Raw genomic sequence first — 14,751 nt, forward strand, 5'->3', positions numbered from 1 at the left:
TCTGCAGGTACCATCTTTACTTGTTCTGCTTCGTGTCACGGAGTATCCCGACTAACCTTTTCTTTTGCCGTTTTACTGTCCGTGCTAGCTTTCATTCTATAAAATTATATTCTCAAAACTGTTAATCGTTATTTTTCTAGTAACACATAATACCCGCAAAATATCATTTTAAATAAAATTTATTTATGAAAAATTTACAAATAAAATCAAGTGCCAGGTCATAAAACTATTTTCTTTATACATTAAAACTAACTGAAAACACGTATCACATTTTTAACATTCTATCCTGAGAATCGTTTTAAAGTTTGGATTTTATAGATAAAATTTTACAAGTTTTACCCAGTCTATCTCTCTCGGGAAAATTCTCAAATTTAAATTTCTCATACTTTGATTGCAGCAGATTATAAAGCTCAACACTATGAGAATAATCTCTTGTTTCGCAAACGACTATTACCTGAAAATATAGGTAGTTAGTAAAATATTTATTTAAATTATATAACTCTTGACTTACTTCAACACTAAATACATCAGAAGCAATCCAAGCTCGTTCATGAAGTATGTCCTTAATAGAGACTCCAATAGATCCCAAAAGTTTGCAAAGTTCATTTATTCCACCAGGTCGATCACTTACTGTTACTCGGCATTTAACTAATCTTCCATCAGCTGCCAGCCCTCTTTCTAAGCACCTTCCAAGGATAGTTGTATCTATGTTACCACCACTGAGGATTAATACCACTCTAGAATTGTAATAAATGATATTTTATATCGCATAAAACATTTCAGATGTAACATACCTTTTCCCTTTTAACTCTTCTAACTGACCAGCTAGTATGGCTGCCAACCCACACGCGCCAGCTCCTTCAACCACACTTTTTTCATTTTCTATAAATCTCAATATGGCCAGCGCTATCCATTCCTCACTCACAACTACCTAAAAATACGAAATTTTTATATGTTTGTAAGGTTATAATTTTCTACCTATAATAATCATATTTTTATATGTTTAAAGGTCAGGAAAACTGCAAAATTCTTAAAAATATTGATAGGACATATGGCTACTATTTTTATAGGACATAACACAAAGTTTACAAGGTAACTTTTAAATTCAAAACTACCTGGATGGTTTTTTAATAGAAGGAATACCTACCTAAAGTAATAATATTTTTTAAATTTCCACAAGACCCACATAACACATAGATGAAATTGCAGCATAATTTAAAAGAATAAATTATATGGAAGTTATGTGACTATGGTGATCTTTTCTTATACCAATGACATTTCAGAAAGTCTTCAGTCTTATCACGTCAGGTGATATGTCTTTTTGATGTTTTATCTAACCATTTTTTCAATAAAGGACAATAACGTGAAACAAGATAAACTATCTGTTTAAAATCTTCTTCTCTCTTGTCAGGTGATTCTTAAAAGAAAAAATATCCTTAATTTACCCACTGCAAAACTTCAAAGAATGGCTTGACATCCCCTTATCTCTATGCCCCTGAGTACACACTATTAGTTTATTTGTTTTGAAGATACAAGGTGCTCAACAACTGATACAACTCTATGTGGTCCCACTTTTGGTACATCTATATTATTTAAAAGATTTAGAATATACCTAGCAAAGGACTTTTCGAGTTTAATTGACATTTTAATTCCATTAACATATAATTTTTCACCTAAACGAACCAGGAAATCGCTGCCACTACAATATTATGGATCATAAAGTAATATGATCCAGAATATACAACTTTTGACGATAACCTGTATCACTGAAGGGAGGTTAGCGGAGAGCATTGTGAGCATTTACTTGATGCGGTAAGTTTTGAAATAAAATTAAATCAATTTTTGGATATTTCCTCAAACGTTAATCTTTAAAAGCTTCATATCTCCCTCAAAAACTATGCAGCAACATATAGGTAATTAAAAGCGCTTCTTAAAAAGGGATAGTTGAACCTATTTTTTGGTGCGTCAAAACTTGTCTCCCTCATAAACAAACTTTGTTCGAAAATAAAAGGTGTTTGAATCTTGCCGAAAAGCTCTTTCCCATGCTGTAGTGCCTTGCAGTACACTTCGATGAGCAACCCTGAATAGGAGCATCTAAATATACTAAAATTTGTTCATTCATAGGATCAAAATCATGATTTGCTTACCATTTTATCATAAAGGTTTTTACAGGTCTCCCACGCGTTATAACCAACTTGTGGAACCGCTAAACCATCAGCTAAGGTGCCTTCTATTATTGTAGACTGAGGACCTCCGTTTGCTATAGCTTTTGAGAAACTTGCACATCTGTCAGATTCTACTCCCTAAAATATAGCTTCATTGTAAAGGTTTGGTTAAAAGAAAACCATTATACAGGGTGTTTCAAAAGTCATGGTCCAAACTGAAAGGGGGGGTAGGGGAGGCTATTTGGAATCACAATAACCCCCTATGTTGTTATCCGATTTTTGATGGTTTAGAAGTTATAGCTGTTTTTCAGTTTTTTTCTATAATTTACTTCTGGCTTAAAAAATATTTTTGTCTATGTCTGGGGCTTTTTTAAATATATTTTTTTATTTTTATTCCAACAAATGTCGAGTCTTTTTAATAAAAGTGTAGTGTAAATTTTTTTTTGTTTCGCTGCAGAAAATCTTGTTTAATTTGTTTTTGGAATCTTCAAAAATGAATTTTAACAATTTAATGAAGCACTACACAATACACAAAGACCTACAGGAATTTAAACCAATGTTTAAAAACTTTCTACTATTTTTAGTCTTTCAATAAAAACATTTACCTTATAGTGTTTATTATTTGATCAATGTATGTTAAGAAAATTTTTGGAAAAATTAAACGTAAAAGAAATAAAATCATACCACATTTTTTGCTTGCATACCACAAATTTGGTACTATTTAAGTGCGCTTGACCTTCAAATTGGAATTCAGAATGCTATCAAGAGCCACAAATAAAAATGGTATTCTCACATGGACCATTTTAAATAGCCAAACCGACTATTGTTGGCATTTTCTGTATTGTTTTCTGTTTGTCTTTAGCTAACGTGTTAATCGATTTTTTTTTCTGTTTTCTGAACTATTATACCATTAAAGTAATAATTAATCTGCATCGAGATGCCGGATCGGTATACCCCACGGAAATATGCTGAAATGCATTACATTTATGGATTGTGCGGTGGAAACGCTCACCTTGCTGCAAGAGAGTATCGTGATCGTTATCCGGATCGTGAACGCTTTCCCGATCACGGAGAGTTCATACGAGTACATAACTCATATTTGCGGGGAGAAATACCTGGTACATAGACCGCGGTTGGATGATGAAGAGGTGCTTGCTTTGATAGAGGCGGGCCCTTCTACAAGTATTCGTAGAATTTCTAGAGCTACTGGATTAGCTATAGCTACGATACATCGCATGTTGCGAAGGAACAACCAGCATCCATACCATGTGCAACGTGTTCAAGCCCTCTTACCCCGTGACTACGCGCCTAGAGTAGCATTTTGCAGAGAAATGCTTCGACGCTGTCAAGTGTGCAAGACCCGGACTTTTTTGACTGCATTTTGTGGTCCGATGAGCCTTCATTTCAAAGACTTGGTATATTTAATATTCACAATCTTCACTATTGGGCTGTAGAAAATCCGAGAATAATAAGGCAAGATCGCTTCCAGTACCAATTTAGTGTAAATTTGTGGGCAGGAATTCTCGGTGGTAGGCTGATTGGCCCTTTCGAGTTACCGGTCAGATCAAATAGAGAGAGCTACCTAGATTTTTTAGAACACCAACTTTATGACCTTTTGGAAGATGTGCCTCTGGAATTACGGGCAAGAATCTGGCTGCAACACGATGGAGCGCCAGCGCATAGTGCACAAATAGTCAGAGACTATCTAAATGGTGCTTACCCAGATCGTTGGATAGGCAGAGGAGTGCTATCATGGCCGCCGCGCTCACCTGACCTTAATTCTCTTGACTATTTTTGATGGGGATACTTTAAAGAACTTGTATACCAAACGGAAAATATTACTGAAAATCAGCTTTGTCAAAAACTGCGAGATGCAGCAACAAGTTTACGAAACAATGCTCGAGCATTTAGAAACTTAAAAAGAAATTTTATAAGACGATGTCGTTTGTGTATAAGAGCCGGCGGCGGCCATTTTGAACATCTTTAAATAAATGCCAATTAAATATTCGAATATTTTAGCTTTTATTTCTTTTACGTTCCATTTTTCTAAAAATTTACTTAACTTATATTAAACAGATAAAGACCTTTAAGTTAAATGTTTCTATTGAAAGGCTATAAGTTATAAGAATTTTTAAAACATTGGTTTAAATTCTTGCAGCGCCTTTCTGTACTGTGGTGCCTCATTAAAATGGTAAAATTTGTTTTTAAAGAAACCACAAAAAAATTAAACATGATTTTCTGCGGCGATAATACAAATTTTTTTAATAATATACTTTTATTAAAAAGACTTGACATTTTTTAAATAAAATACTAAAAAAATATATTTAAAAAATAAATCCCCAGATATTAAAAAAAAAAAAAAATTAAGCCAGAAGTAAATTATAGCAAAAAAGTGAAAAATAGCTATAACTTCTAAATCATCAAAAATCAGATAATAACATAGGGGGTTATTTTGATTCCAAATAGGCTCCCCTACACCCCCTTTCAGTTTGGACCATGACTTTTGAAACACCCTGTACACATGACATACTATAACTTTGATTTTGGGATTTAACATTTTTACTGCCACCGAAACACCTGCTAATAAGCCTCCTCCTCCTGTCGGAACTAGAATAGCATCTATATCTTGCACTTGCTCCAATATTTCTAAAGCAATTGTACCTTGTCCTAAAGTAAAATAATATTTAGCTTAAAAGAAAATTGGCATCCTGAATGTTCACTTTACCAGCAATAATGTGAGGATGATCATAACCATTGATGTATGTAAGACCTTGCTCTTTTGAGATTCTTGAGGCAACCTTTTTGGCTTCGTTCATATCCTATTATAAAATGATAACAAAAATACCTGTCTATAGAAATATTTCAAGTGATTTTAAGAATAAAAATTCAAATAAACGTATCCTTAAACCCGTTAACTTTTTAGATATAGAAAGAATAAGAAAAAAGTAATTTTTTAATATATCTTCCCAGAAAAAAACTATGTACGCCACTGGATTTTTTTACAGTTTATTTTTTTAAGAATCTCCACTTATGATACCTTTTCTTTTTTTTATAGAACACAGTTTAAAGTGAAAAAAATTATAAGAATTTTTATGCTTAATTAAATTACATTATAGTAAATATTTCATATTTACCTTATTTTCATTAAGATTGTTTTGAATATTTTGTTATCCACCAGGCAGAGATTCTGTTTCTATAAGAACTATTTTTTTCATTCATGTTTGAGGTGGTACCTATAATAGTGGTACCACGTGCATTTTTAAAATATATTTTATTTTGAAAATCACGATTCATTGTTTAATAAATATGATTCTCTCATTTTTTACTTTATTCGTATATTTCCCGTAAATAATTTTAATTTTATGAAAAAGCAGTGGCTTACACATATTTTTTTTTAAATATCTAGTAGGCATCCACAAACGCCGCCATTGATGAAAATTTTTAAAAATCTTCTGTTATTAGCTAGCTTCTATTTAAAAATTTCTAGTTATTGCTGCTTAAAGGACGTGTGGGCCCAACTATAATTATATTATCTGGAAAGATATTGCGGTTATACACGGTGTTACAAAATTCGGTGCAAATATTTTAAGAGCTTATAGTTGGAGTTAAAATATGACTTTTTTCCTATAAACATGTATGCTAAAATGTACCCGCTCAGAGCTACTGCCCGCCCAAATTGCTTAAAGACAATTGATTATTTGAAACCGTGACTACAGTTATGCGTCAAATGTCCTAATAATTTGTAAATCTCGGTTTTTTGAGTGCTCTTTCCATTTTCCGCTACAAATATGATCCAAATCCAATTTTAGAGCAGCAGGATTCAAAGGGCTTACCCTTCTGATGGCTCCTATCTTATGTTCGCAATAAGAAATTTAAAATTCTCGCCACACCATCTCGTTAGCCATAAAAAGTCTTAAATTTTTGTATTTTCCATTTTTTCGATACAATTAAGCGTTTTTCAGAAAACTGCTGACAAACGAAAGGCGAGCTTCTTGAAATTAATCTATTAAACCTGACCAACTATCAAATTAGAAAAAAAACGAAGAAGGCCGTGACTGCTTTCATTTTTCTCAAATCAAATTAATTGTATCAAAAAAATGCCTTTACATAACGACAACTTTATATTTTTGCATAGCCAACTAGATGGTGCTCTAGATTTTCACGAAAATTTATTCTTATCGGAAACTGAAGATAAAGCCATCATAAGGGCAAGCCCCCCAGAATCTAGGCTTAAAAGATTTTTGGGACGAAAAATGTCAAGACAACCCAAAAAAACTAGACTAATTAGATTAGTGGCCCAAATAATCTATTTTCTTCTAGCAATTTGCGCGGTCTATAGCTTTGAGGATGATGAGAAGGTGCAGTTTAGGACACATGCTTAAGGAAAAAGTCTTATGTTGACTCCAACAATACGCTCTCAAAATATTTTCACAGAATTTTGTGGCATTCTGGATAAAAAATAAATATATAGTTTTTTAATTTTTAGTTTAAGTGTGATTTAGGACAAATGATTTTTTTTATTTTTAAAGTCACCTAATAATTCACCTTATCAAGAATTAGCATCTTATTTTAATACAAACTATATACTGACCTTGCCCTCGATCACAACCTGTGCACAATATTCTCGACATTTTTCTATTTTCATGATTGGTGCTATTAAAGGCATGACCACGGTTACTGGTATACCCAGTAGGTAACCGTGGTAAGAGACAGCTTGAGCATGATTACCCAAGGATGCAGCTATTACACCTTTTTTTCTTTCTTGATCGTTTAGCATAAGCATAGCATATCTTGCGCCGCGCTCCTTAAAACTTCAGAAGAAAACAGTGAATACAATAATCCTTTAAAAATATATTTAGTAAAATATATATATAGTTATACCTGCCCGTATGTTGCAGGGAGTCTTTTTTCATCCAGAGGTCTACCCCGGTAATGTCCGACAAATGTGATCTCTAAAAATATGTCATTAACATTTTTTTTGAACATGATTTTTGTTTTAAATTGTACCTCGCATGGGGTAATTTTTATCCCACTTCTAATCTTGTAGGCTGCAGAAGTGATATCTTCGAAAGTGACTGCAACAGGTCTCTTTGGATCGCAAAATGGGTCGTCAGGTATTTGCAGCATGTTCTCAGATTTCTACAGGAATGGGAAATGGGTATCACGCGATATACTTCTAAGTATGTACACAGTGTGTTCAAAATTGAGGATGCATGTGTTATGATCTCAGAAACAGATAGAAATAGAGAAACGGACTTGGGGTTTGTAACTGATCTTGTTTAGGCTGCGTTTTAATCTCTTGGTTTTTGAGATAATTTGAAAGACTACCATTATCAAAAACACTATGTAATATCTAGGTGTTAGATCTCCTCAGTTGGTTTTAGTTTTTAGGATAATTCATTTTTTAATTTTTGAATGAATTATCAGATCAGACAAAAAAATGATTCAGTTTTTTGGATTAGAACATTGAAAAACTGGAATTAGCATTAGCGTGGAACTATGGGCTGTTTGTTTGCTTGCAATATCTCTGAGGCAATGTTGCCACATGCTTATGTAGAAATGGCAAAAAAAAAAACACTTTATAATATCATACAAATTTTCGCTTATTTTGACAGGCACAAAATATTACTACTGTTCGCCTTTAACAAAATATGAAGCATTTTTTAGTAAAATGTGTAAGATGCTCGATGAAATCAATATTCAAAGTTAAATAAATGTCAATAACGTAATTAGAGAAAAGGACAACAACATCGCAACGCAGCTCGATCACATTGTTGATGCTACCAACACAAGAAATCTACCAGTGACGTCTTCAAAAAATATTTACTTGATAAATATTTATTAATAATAGATTATGCTTTATATATAAACAATATGACCGTTTCTGAACTCTATGCGTTTTTCTAACGTACTTCATTAGAGTAAATGTACCTAATCTAATAAAAGGCATTTTTATGGAAATTCAATAATTTAGTTATTATAGATTTGTTAATAATTCATGTTTTAAGATATGAATTTTTTACATTACGTCAGAAATTAGAGCATACCTAATTAGTTTTATATTATCGCATATAATGAGAGTTTAGTATTTCCTTTTGTTATTCAAAGCATTTAAGCAAATTTTTAGAAACCTGTGCATTATATTTCCAGTACATGTTTAAGTTAAAAAGATATACGTATAGGGTAGTTCATTAAAAAGATATAACTTCTTCGGCCGAGTTTCTTTAACGGTTGGTAGTACGCTAGTAGTAAGCAGTATAGTAAAGAATTAAATGATTTTATTGTTTTGGCTTGATTTAATCTGAAGCGTTAAAATGAACACATATATACATACAGGGTGTTTATTTGAAAACTTCCCACCACGGATTTATCGAAAACCACTGTTATTTATTAACGGAAATTTAAATGGAGAGATTTATTTGGATATGTTGGAAAATACCATCAATCCGCTTATCACTGAATCCATTGAAAACCAAATCGATGATGATGGAAACCCTATATTTGATGAGGCTGAAATATATTTCTAGCAAGACGGCGCTCCTCCTCACTATGTTCTTCCCGTTCGGCAATGGCTAGACGACGAGTTTCAAGATAAATGGATAGGGCGAAGGAGGTCTATAGAATGGCCTGCTAGATCTCCTGATATAACGCCGTTGGACTTTTTTCTATGGGGTCATTTGAAATCTATTGTGTTTACTCCCCAACCTGAAAGTTTGGATGAACTTCGTCAACGCATTATCGACAGCTGCCATGATATCCCACAACATGTTTTTGAAAGTGTTTGTCAGGAATTTGAACATCGCTTATATCATTGTTTGGCCAAAAACGGGCAACATTTTGAACACTTATTGAAATAAAAACTGATATTTTCATGTTTTTGTTTTCTATCTGAACAAATTAAGATAAACAAAGATTTTTCTAATTTTCTCGAAAACGATCGACCGATTTAAAAAAATCAAACGTCAAAATAAAATACTTCGAAAGACCTTTTAAACAAGCTACTACTCGATACCCCTTGCCATTTAAATATATATATATATATATATATATGTATATATATATATATATATATATATATATATACATACTACTATATATATATATATATATACATACTACTACATACTCCAAATTATATAAATGCGGATTTGCTTTTTTTCAAGAAGTTTAAATTTTAAACACATTTTACCTTTGAATCTACAAAACACTATAAAAAAATACGGTAATACAGCGGACCGTCTCACACGTATAATGAAGTGAATATCACAGTTCTCAGAAAATGTATATTTTTTTTTAATTTTTAAACGGATTATTAACCAACCATTATCTTTAATGGTTTCTTAGATCCTCGAATGTAGGAAAACCTGTACATCTTTTAGTCACATTCGCGCGGTTTAATAGCCACATATATCTTAAATACAGAGTAGCCCAGCCAAAACAAAGATGAATTTTATTTTTAAAGAAGAAAATTATTAATTAAAAAGTCACTCTCTCACTGTTTTTAATTTGGTAAATAGACGTTAAATGACAAAACATGCTGTTCTGGGTCAATTTATGCTGAAGAAGAATAAGTGTCAGAAAAAACTAGTGTTTTGATCTGATTCATTTTGATCCTTATTTAAAATTCATCTGCCATGTTAAACATAGTTATTTATTAACGAATTTTATAAAATACTTTTTAAGAAATTCAAAAAAATAAAACATCATTTCACCCAATCTCCATTTCCTAAAAAATTACCCAGTTAAAATCTGGCAATATTTATTATTTTGATCTTCCTGAATAAGTCCTATCAAAAATTAATATGCAAATAAATGTCAACGTCCAAAATTAAACAAGACAAATTGGTAAATTAAAAAATAACAATACTATTTAAATAATATCTTAATTAATATTTTGTCAATATTGTTTGCTAAACAATATAACGATGTCCCTAGCAGACAATAGTATTTATAATTAGTATCTAATTAAGACTAACCTAACTTCTTATCACTGCAAATAACACTATTAACTTCACCAAGGTCAGATAATATGATTTTCTTGTAGAACGGCCTAAAACCCTATATTCTAGAACAATTCATTTCCAAACCAATGTTAAATGATTTTTAATTAAAATTAGTACGCAAACACGCTCTTATATAAATTGTTATGTAAAACTTTCAATTTTACACTACAATATAGTTCTAAATTGTCAAATTTAGTTCAACAAAAGATTTAAACTGCAGAATTATCTTACTTTACATACTAAATCATAGTAAATAATTTGTTTAAAAAGTTCAGCTACAATTTTAAAATATTCTACTTACTCTTATTATACTTCTATATAATGAACTATTCTATATAATGTTTTTTTTCAGTATAACAGGTAAAAACAGTCGTAAAATACCTAGGATATTTCCGAAAAAGGCATTTATGAGAGAATGAATGGTTTAAATCTTTTCCTGTTCAAACGTTTTCCACCTCTAACACTTTCTTAGTAAAGACTCGTCACCAATTTTTGACACAACGTATTTTAATATTATGTAACATAATATAATCAAATTAACGTACCCATACCAAAATACGTTGTGTCAAATATATATATATATATATATATATATATATATATATATTATATATTATAATATATATTATATATATATTATAATATATATATTATATATTATTTTTTATAATTTATCAATAGCAGTTCACTAAACAAATATATCCAAAATGAACTTACATTATTTGATTGGGCAGACATCTGTAATCGTATTAATTCACAGAAAGAACTTCAAAGTTAACTAATTTACAATTATATTTTTGGCACAATTTGCTAGTAACCGATTTATTGTACTGACTGACTGCTCTTCCAGATAAAGCAGTAAACGTTAAATTATTTCTTAGTTTCAAATTAACGATAAACGGTTAAATACATATATATATATATATATATATATATATATATATATATATTGAATTATCTTTTACAAGTAAATTATTATTATTGATAGTAAGGATGAATATGGACTAATGAACTAGTGATCTATTTTATATCTTTTTAAAATTGTAAGTATTAAATATTAATTTGCAGGGTTAATCTGTATTTATTTATGTTACCAGCATGTCCATTCTAAGTGATAGCACAACTGCTATCGCGGAAAAGGTATAATTAGGAGGTCGGTAAAATGAAAGAATGGCAATAAATGTGTTTACAGAGTTATCGAAAATTTTCCTTTTACCACAATCTTGGTTAAATTTCAAAAACTTATATTATAAATATTAAAAGAAAAATCGGAGATTCTCCTGATTAAAGATAATTAGGAGTGGCAGCCTGATTTATTTTTCGCACATATAAGTATACCCACTACTTTTTGCTCTAGTAATTTTTTTGTACTTAAAAAATTAAACACAGTACCAGATTTAATAACTTAAAATATATCCTAAACTAATAACTTATTTGGTTGAACGTAATTTTAATTTCAAAATATACTGCATTGATGGATCTCAAGACCTCGAACTATTGGATTTTTCCAGATCATGTGGTTACAAAAAGGAAAGAATAGCTGTATATCACTAGTCCCCTAGATCCGTATGATACATTTGGTAAAATATAACTAAATAAAAATGGTCGCTTTATTATTCTTTTCCATATTTATGGTGTTGATGCGCAGTACATCAAATAAAAAAAACTATGCTCAGAATAAATAAAAAAAATTATAAAAACTGAATGAATTGGTTGAAATAATACTATTTACTTAACACCTACCTGCTACCTGTTTTCCTTTAAAATACTATAAGATACATTAAACAAAATTGGTTGTTTTCGAGCGAATATCATGTCAATTGGTAACTGCCTTATCATCAGCTCGACCCAACACATGTAGTACTTGGCACGTTTTATATTTTTAAACTTGATAAACTCGTTTATCATAAATCAACTTGATGGCGAAATGTGGATTCCGTTTTTAATCTTTAAGATTGATAATAATTGTTCGTAGCAAAGGAGTAATCTGATTTGTCTTGGGCATATTGTTATACATGTGACAATTTTGATATATGTATATTTTGTGTATATAACTTTTTTCTTTCTAATTATTATAATAAATAAAACTATATTTTTTTTAAGGATGTGGTTTAAAACCGATTTTTTTTAAGGGTTGACAACAAAGAAAAAATAGTGTAGCCCGATGCTGTGTTTATTGTGCAAAGTTGATTTATTAAGTTATCAAATTTAGATTAACAGATATCTTTTGTTTTCTTGAACAGTGAACACATAAAAAAATAATAAATTATAAATTTCTCATCGAAATCTTACTTTTAATTTATATTAATAATAATATTAATAAAGTTTTCAGAGGCGTCTCTACTAAGAGACTCACAGAAGTTTCTAAATTTGTCTCTTACTTTGGTTTGCCTCTGCTGCTAGACAGACAAGAAAATTTGTTGACTACGACTCTAAACGAGCCTTACCAGAACTGAAACAATGTCATCGCAGAAGAATATCAGATTATTCAAAATTCTCATGTATCAATAAGGACTGTCCTTTAGAGAGGGTAGCGGATAGTTAGGCTTGATGAGTTTGTTTGATACTTTAAATTGTGTAATGAATATCAATAATAACTTAGAAAAAAATTAATCTGCTTCGTTCACATTTCTTCGTGACCTTATTAAGGAACTTAAGTTATTGAGAGACGCTGATTTATAAACATAAATAACGTGTACTGCTGCTTGCTATTTGTGGAAAAGAAAACTCGCTTAATGAAGCGTACGTAAATAAATGTCTAATCAAATAAATAATCGACGCGTAGCCTTTGACGCGACTCTATTTTTCGACATCCAAGTATGCAGTGCAAAAGCCTTGAAGGTAAATAGAATCTCTCTCGTTCTCTCTTGTTTATGGGCTCTGTTTTTTGTAACTTATTAAGTGTCTAGCTTTGATTTAGGACATACTAATCGAGTTTATACTGCGCTCTTCCAAATTGAGTTAACTCCCTCATGACTCTTTCCTTTTCCTATTTTTCCATCAGCTCAATCTGGAATGCTGGGCGATCTTCTGGTATTTAGCCTTACCCAAGTGAAGTGCTCTGCTTTCATGGATTGCTACTTCCGAACTACTGGTGTGACCAAATTAGAAAACAAGATTTATCTAAGCCTAATCCCTTCCCGACCCTCCAATAACTCTAAGAGAATGTGTCTGTCGGATCACAGGCACTTTCTCTCTCAGCTCGTCGTGACAATTAAATCTACAAGAACACGGGGAACACCGATGGGGACCCCTTTCGGGAGCCACTCGTTTGTGGCCTTTCGGACATGCAGGCAAGATACATCCTTCCGGCTTCCGGCAGACACTGAGATTCGGATTGGCAAGCTGACTCGCGTGATAATTGAGGCATTCGAGGATAGCTGTCTACTTAGCCGGAGAACTTCGAACGCAAAAAAAGCCTTTCGGAACAACAACGGGGAAAAACACCAACAGTCCACCCGCCGGCTCCTTCACAAAGCCAAGCGCTCCAGCTCGCCACCGACTGGGATGGCCGTATGGCACTTCAGGACTTTCAAAGACAGTGCTGAAATGATTCTGCGATAATGTTCACAGTAGATCCTCTGTGGCACGCCGCTGCAAAGTACGATCCAAGGACCCTGGTGCTAAAATGAAGTCGCTGACACTAGTCGGAGACCATAAAAAAGTATTAGTCTGTGGTATCTAGTGATCGATGCCCTAATCAGTTATCTAAACAGGGCAGACCTGTACACGCAGGTACATTGCCCTGGAAAGGACGACGCTACAATGCACTGCATTTAAAATATTGACCGGTGATGCCTTTCGGAATAGTTAAGGATTAATCCCAAAAAAACAGAGCTCTGACTTTTCACAAGGAGACGTAACTTTGGCACACCATCCATTGTACATTTAAGACGGGTGCAGCTAAAATACTTGACGACCGTTTGATTTAAGGAATGATAATAAATTTTATGGCTAAAAAGGTAAGCTTGAGGCTTGTACTGCAATGTATAAAGGCCCGAGAGAAACTGGATGCAGGGTTCAGCTCGTTCTGATGCTTAATCATTCAGGCAATGCTGGTACTCTCTTGCTAGATTGGGATCCGCACAACTTCCGGTAGGCTCGAAACCTATAATTGGTATAGCGAAATATGTACGCCCCGCTTCAGAGAAGAGTCTGCATGATAGAGACCCTCCGGAGATGGAACACAGACCTGGCATGAGATAAGCTAAGGCACATATAGATGGGTCCTTTGGCTGTTTTACCAATTACTGCGCATAAAGAGACCCGAAATCCGGCTATTGACGGGTCTTTTAACTAAACACAGGCTTTAGTGACTTAAGACGCCAGGAAAAATAAAAGTAGATTTATATATTGCGCAAATAAACATCGGAAGACTGTTGGTGTAAGGGGAGGCAGAAACTGCTGACCATGCCATTTGTGAACAGCGCGCTAAGTTTAAGTATCTGGGTTTATATATATCTAGCAAGACTTATAGTTTGCCTAGCGACATAACAAACATTATTATTGGTTAAGCCTCTGGTAACCTTCGTTGGGGCACGAACGGTGCATCAGGAGATCTATATTTGTGTTCTGTGACCTAT

At 32.5% G+C, this 14,751-nt stretch overlaps 1 protein-coding gene across 2 annotated transcripts; it reads right to left on the bottom strand.

Annotated features, from left to right (window-relative positions):
• Positions 1-163: 163 nt before the first annotated feature.
• LOC126736593 (L-threonine dehydratase catabolic TdcB-like) lies at positions 164-12,045 on the bottom strand. 2 transcript variants are annotated; one of them, XM_050441023.1, is made up of 10 exons: positions 11,912-12,045; positions 7,173-7,304; positions 7,047-7,117; positions 6,757-6,976; positions 4,891-4,984; positions 4,696-4,832; positions 2,148-2,303; positions 795-931; positions 512-737; positions 164-454 (listed from the first exon to the last, which is right to left on the bottom strand). In XM_050441023.1, exons 2-10 carry the CDS (start codon positions 7,290-7,292, stop codon positions 299-301), a joined length of 1,317 nt encoding a protein of 438 aa, XP_050296980.1. In that variant the 5' UTR covers positions 7,293-7,304; positions 11,912-12,045; the 3' UTR covers positions 164-298. The 2 variants fall into 2 exon arrangements, with proteins under 2 accessions (XP_050296980.1, XP_050296979.1); XM_050441022.1 differs by lacking the exon at positions 11,912-12,045 and adding an exon at positions 10,886-11,046.
• Between the last annotated feature and the right edge of the window lie 2,706 nt (positions 12,046-14,751).

The sequence above is a fragment of the Anthonomus grandis genome, chromosome 5, assembly GCF_022605725.1.
Source record: "Anthonomus grandis grandis chromosome 5, icAntGran1.3, whole genome shotgun sequence".
In the NCBI taxonomy this organism is placed as follows: domain Eukaryota; kingdom Metazoa; phylum Arthropoda; class Insecta; order Coleoptera; family Curculionidae; genus Anthonomus; species Anthonomus grandis.

Bases quoted from the DNA above. Each gene is read 5' to 3' on its own strand.
- LOC126736593 (XM_050441022.1), bottom strand. From the start codon at position 10,906: ATGTCTGCCCAATCAAATAAT. The intron at 7,118-7,172 runs GTACAATTTAAA...ACATATTTTTAG, and splicing joins TAAAAATTACCCCATGCGAG to AGATCACATTTGTCGGACAT. The intron at 932-2,147 runs GTAAGCAAATCA...TCGTATTTTTAG, and splicing joins AAAACCTTTATGATAAAATG to GTAGTTGTGAGTGAGGAATG.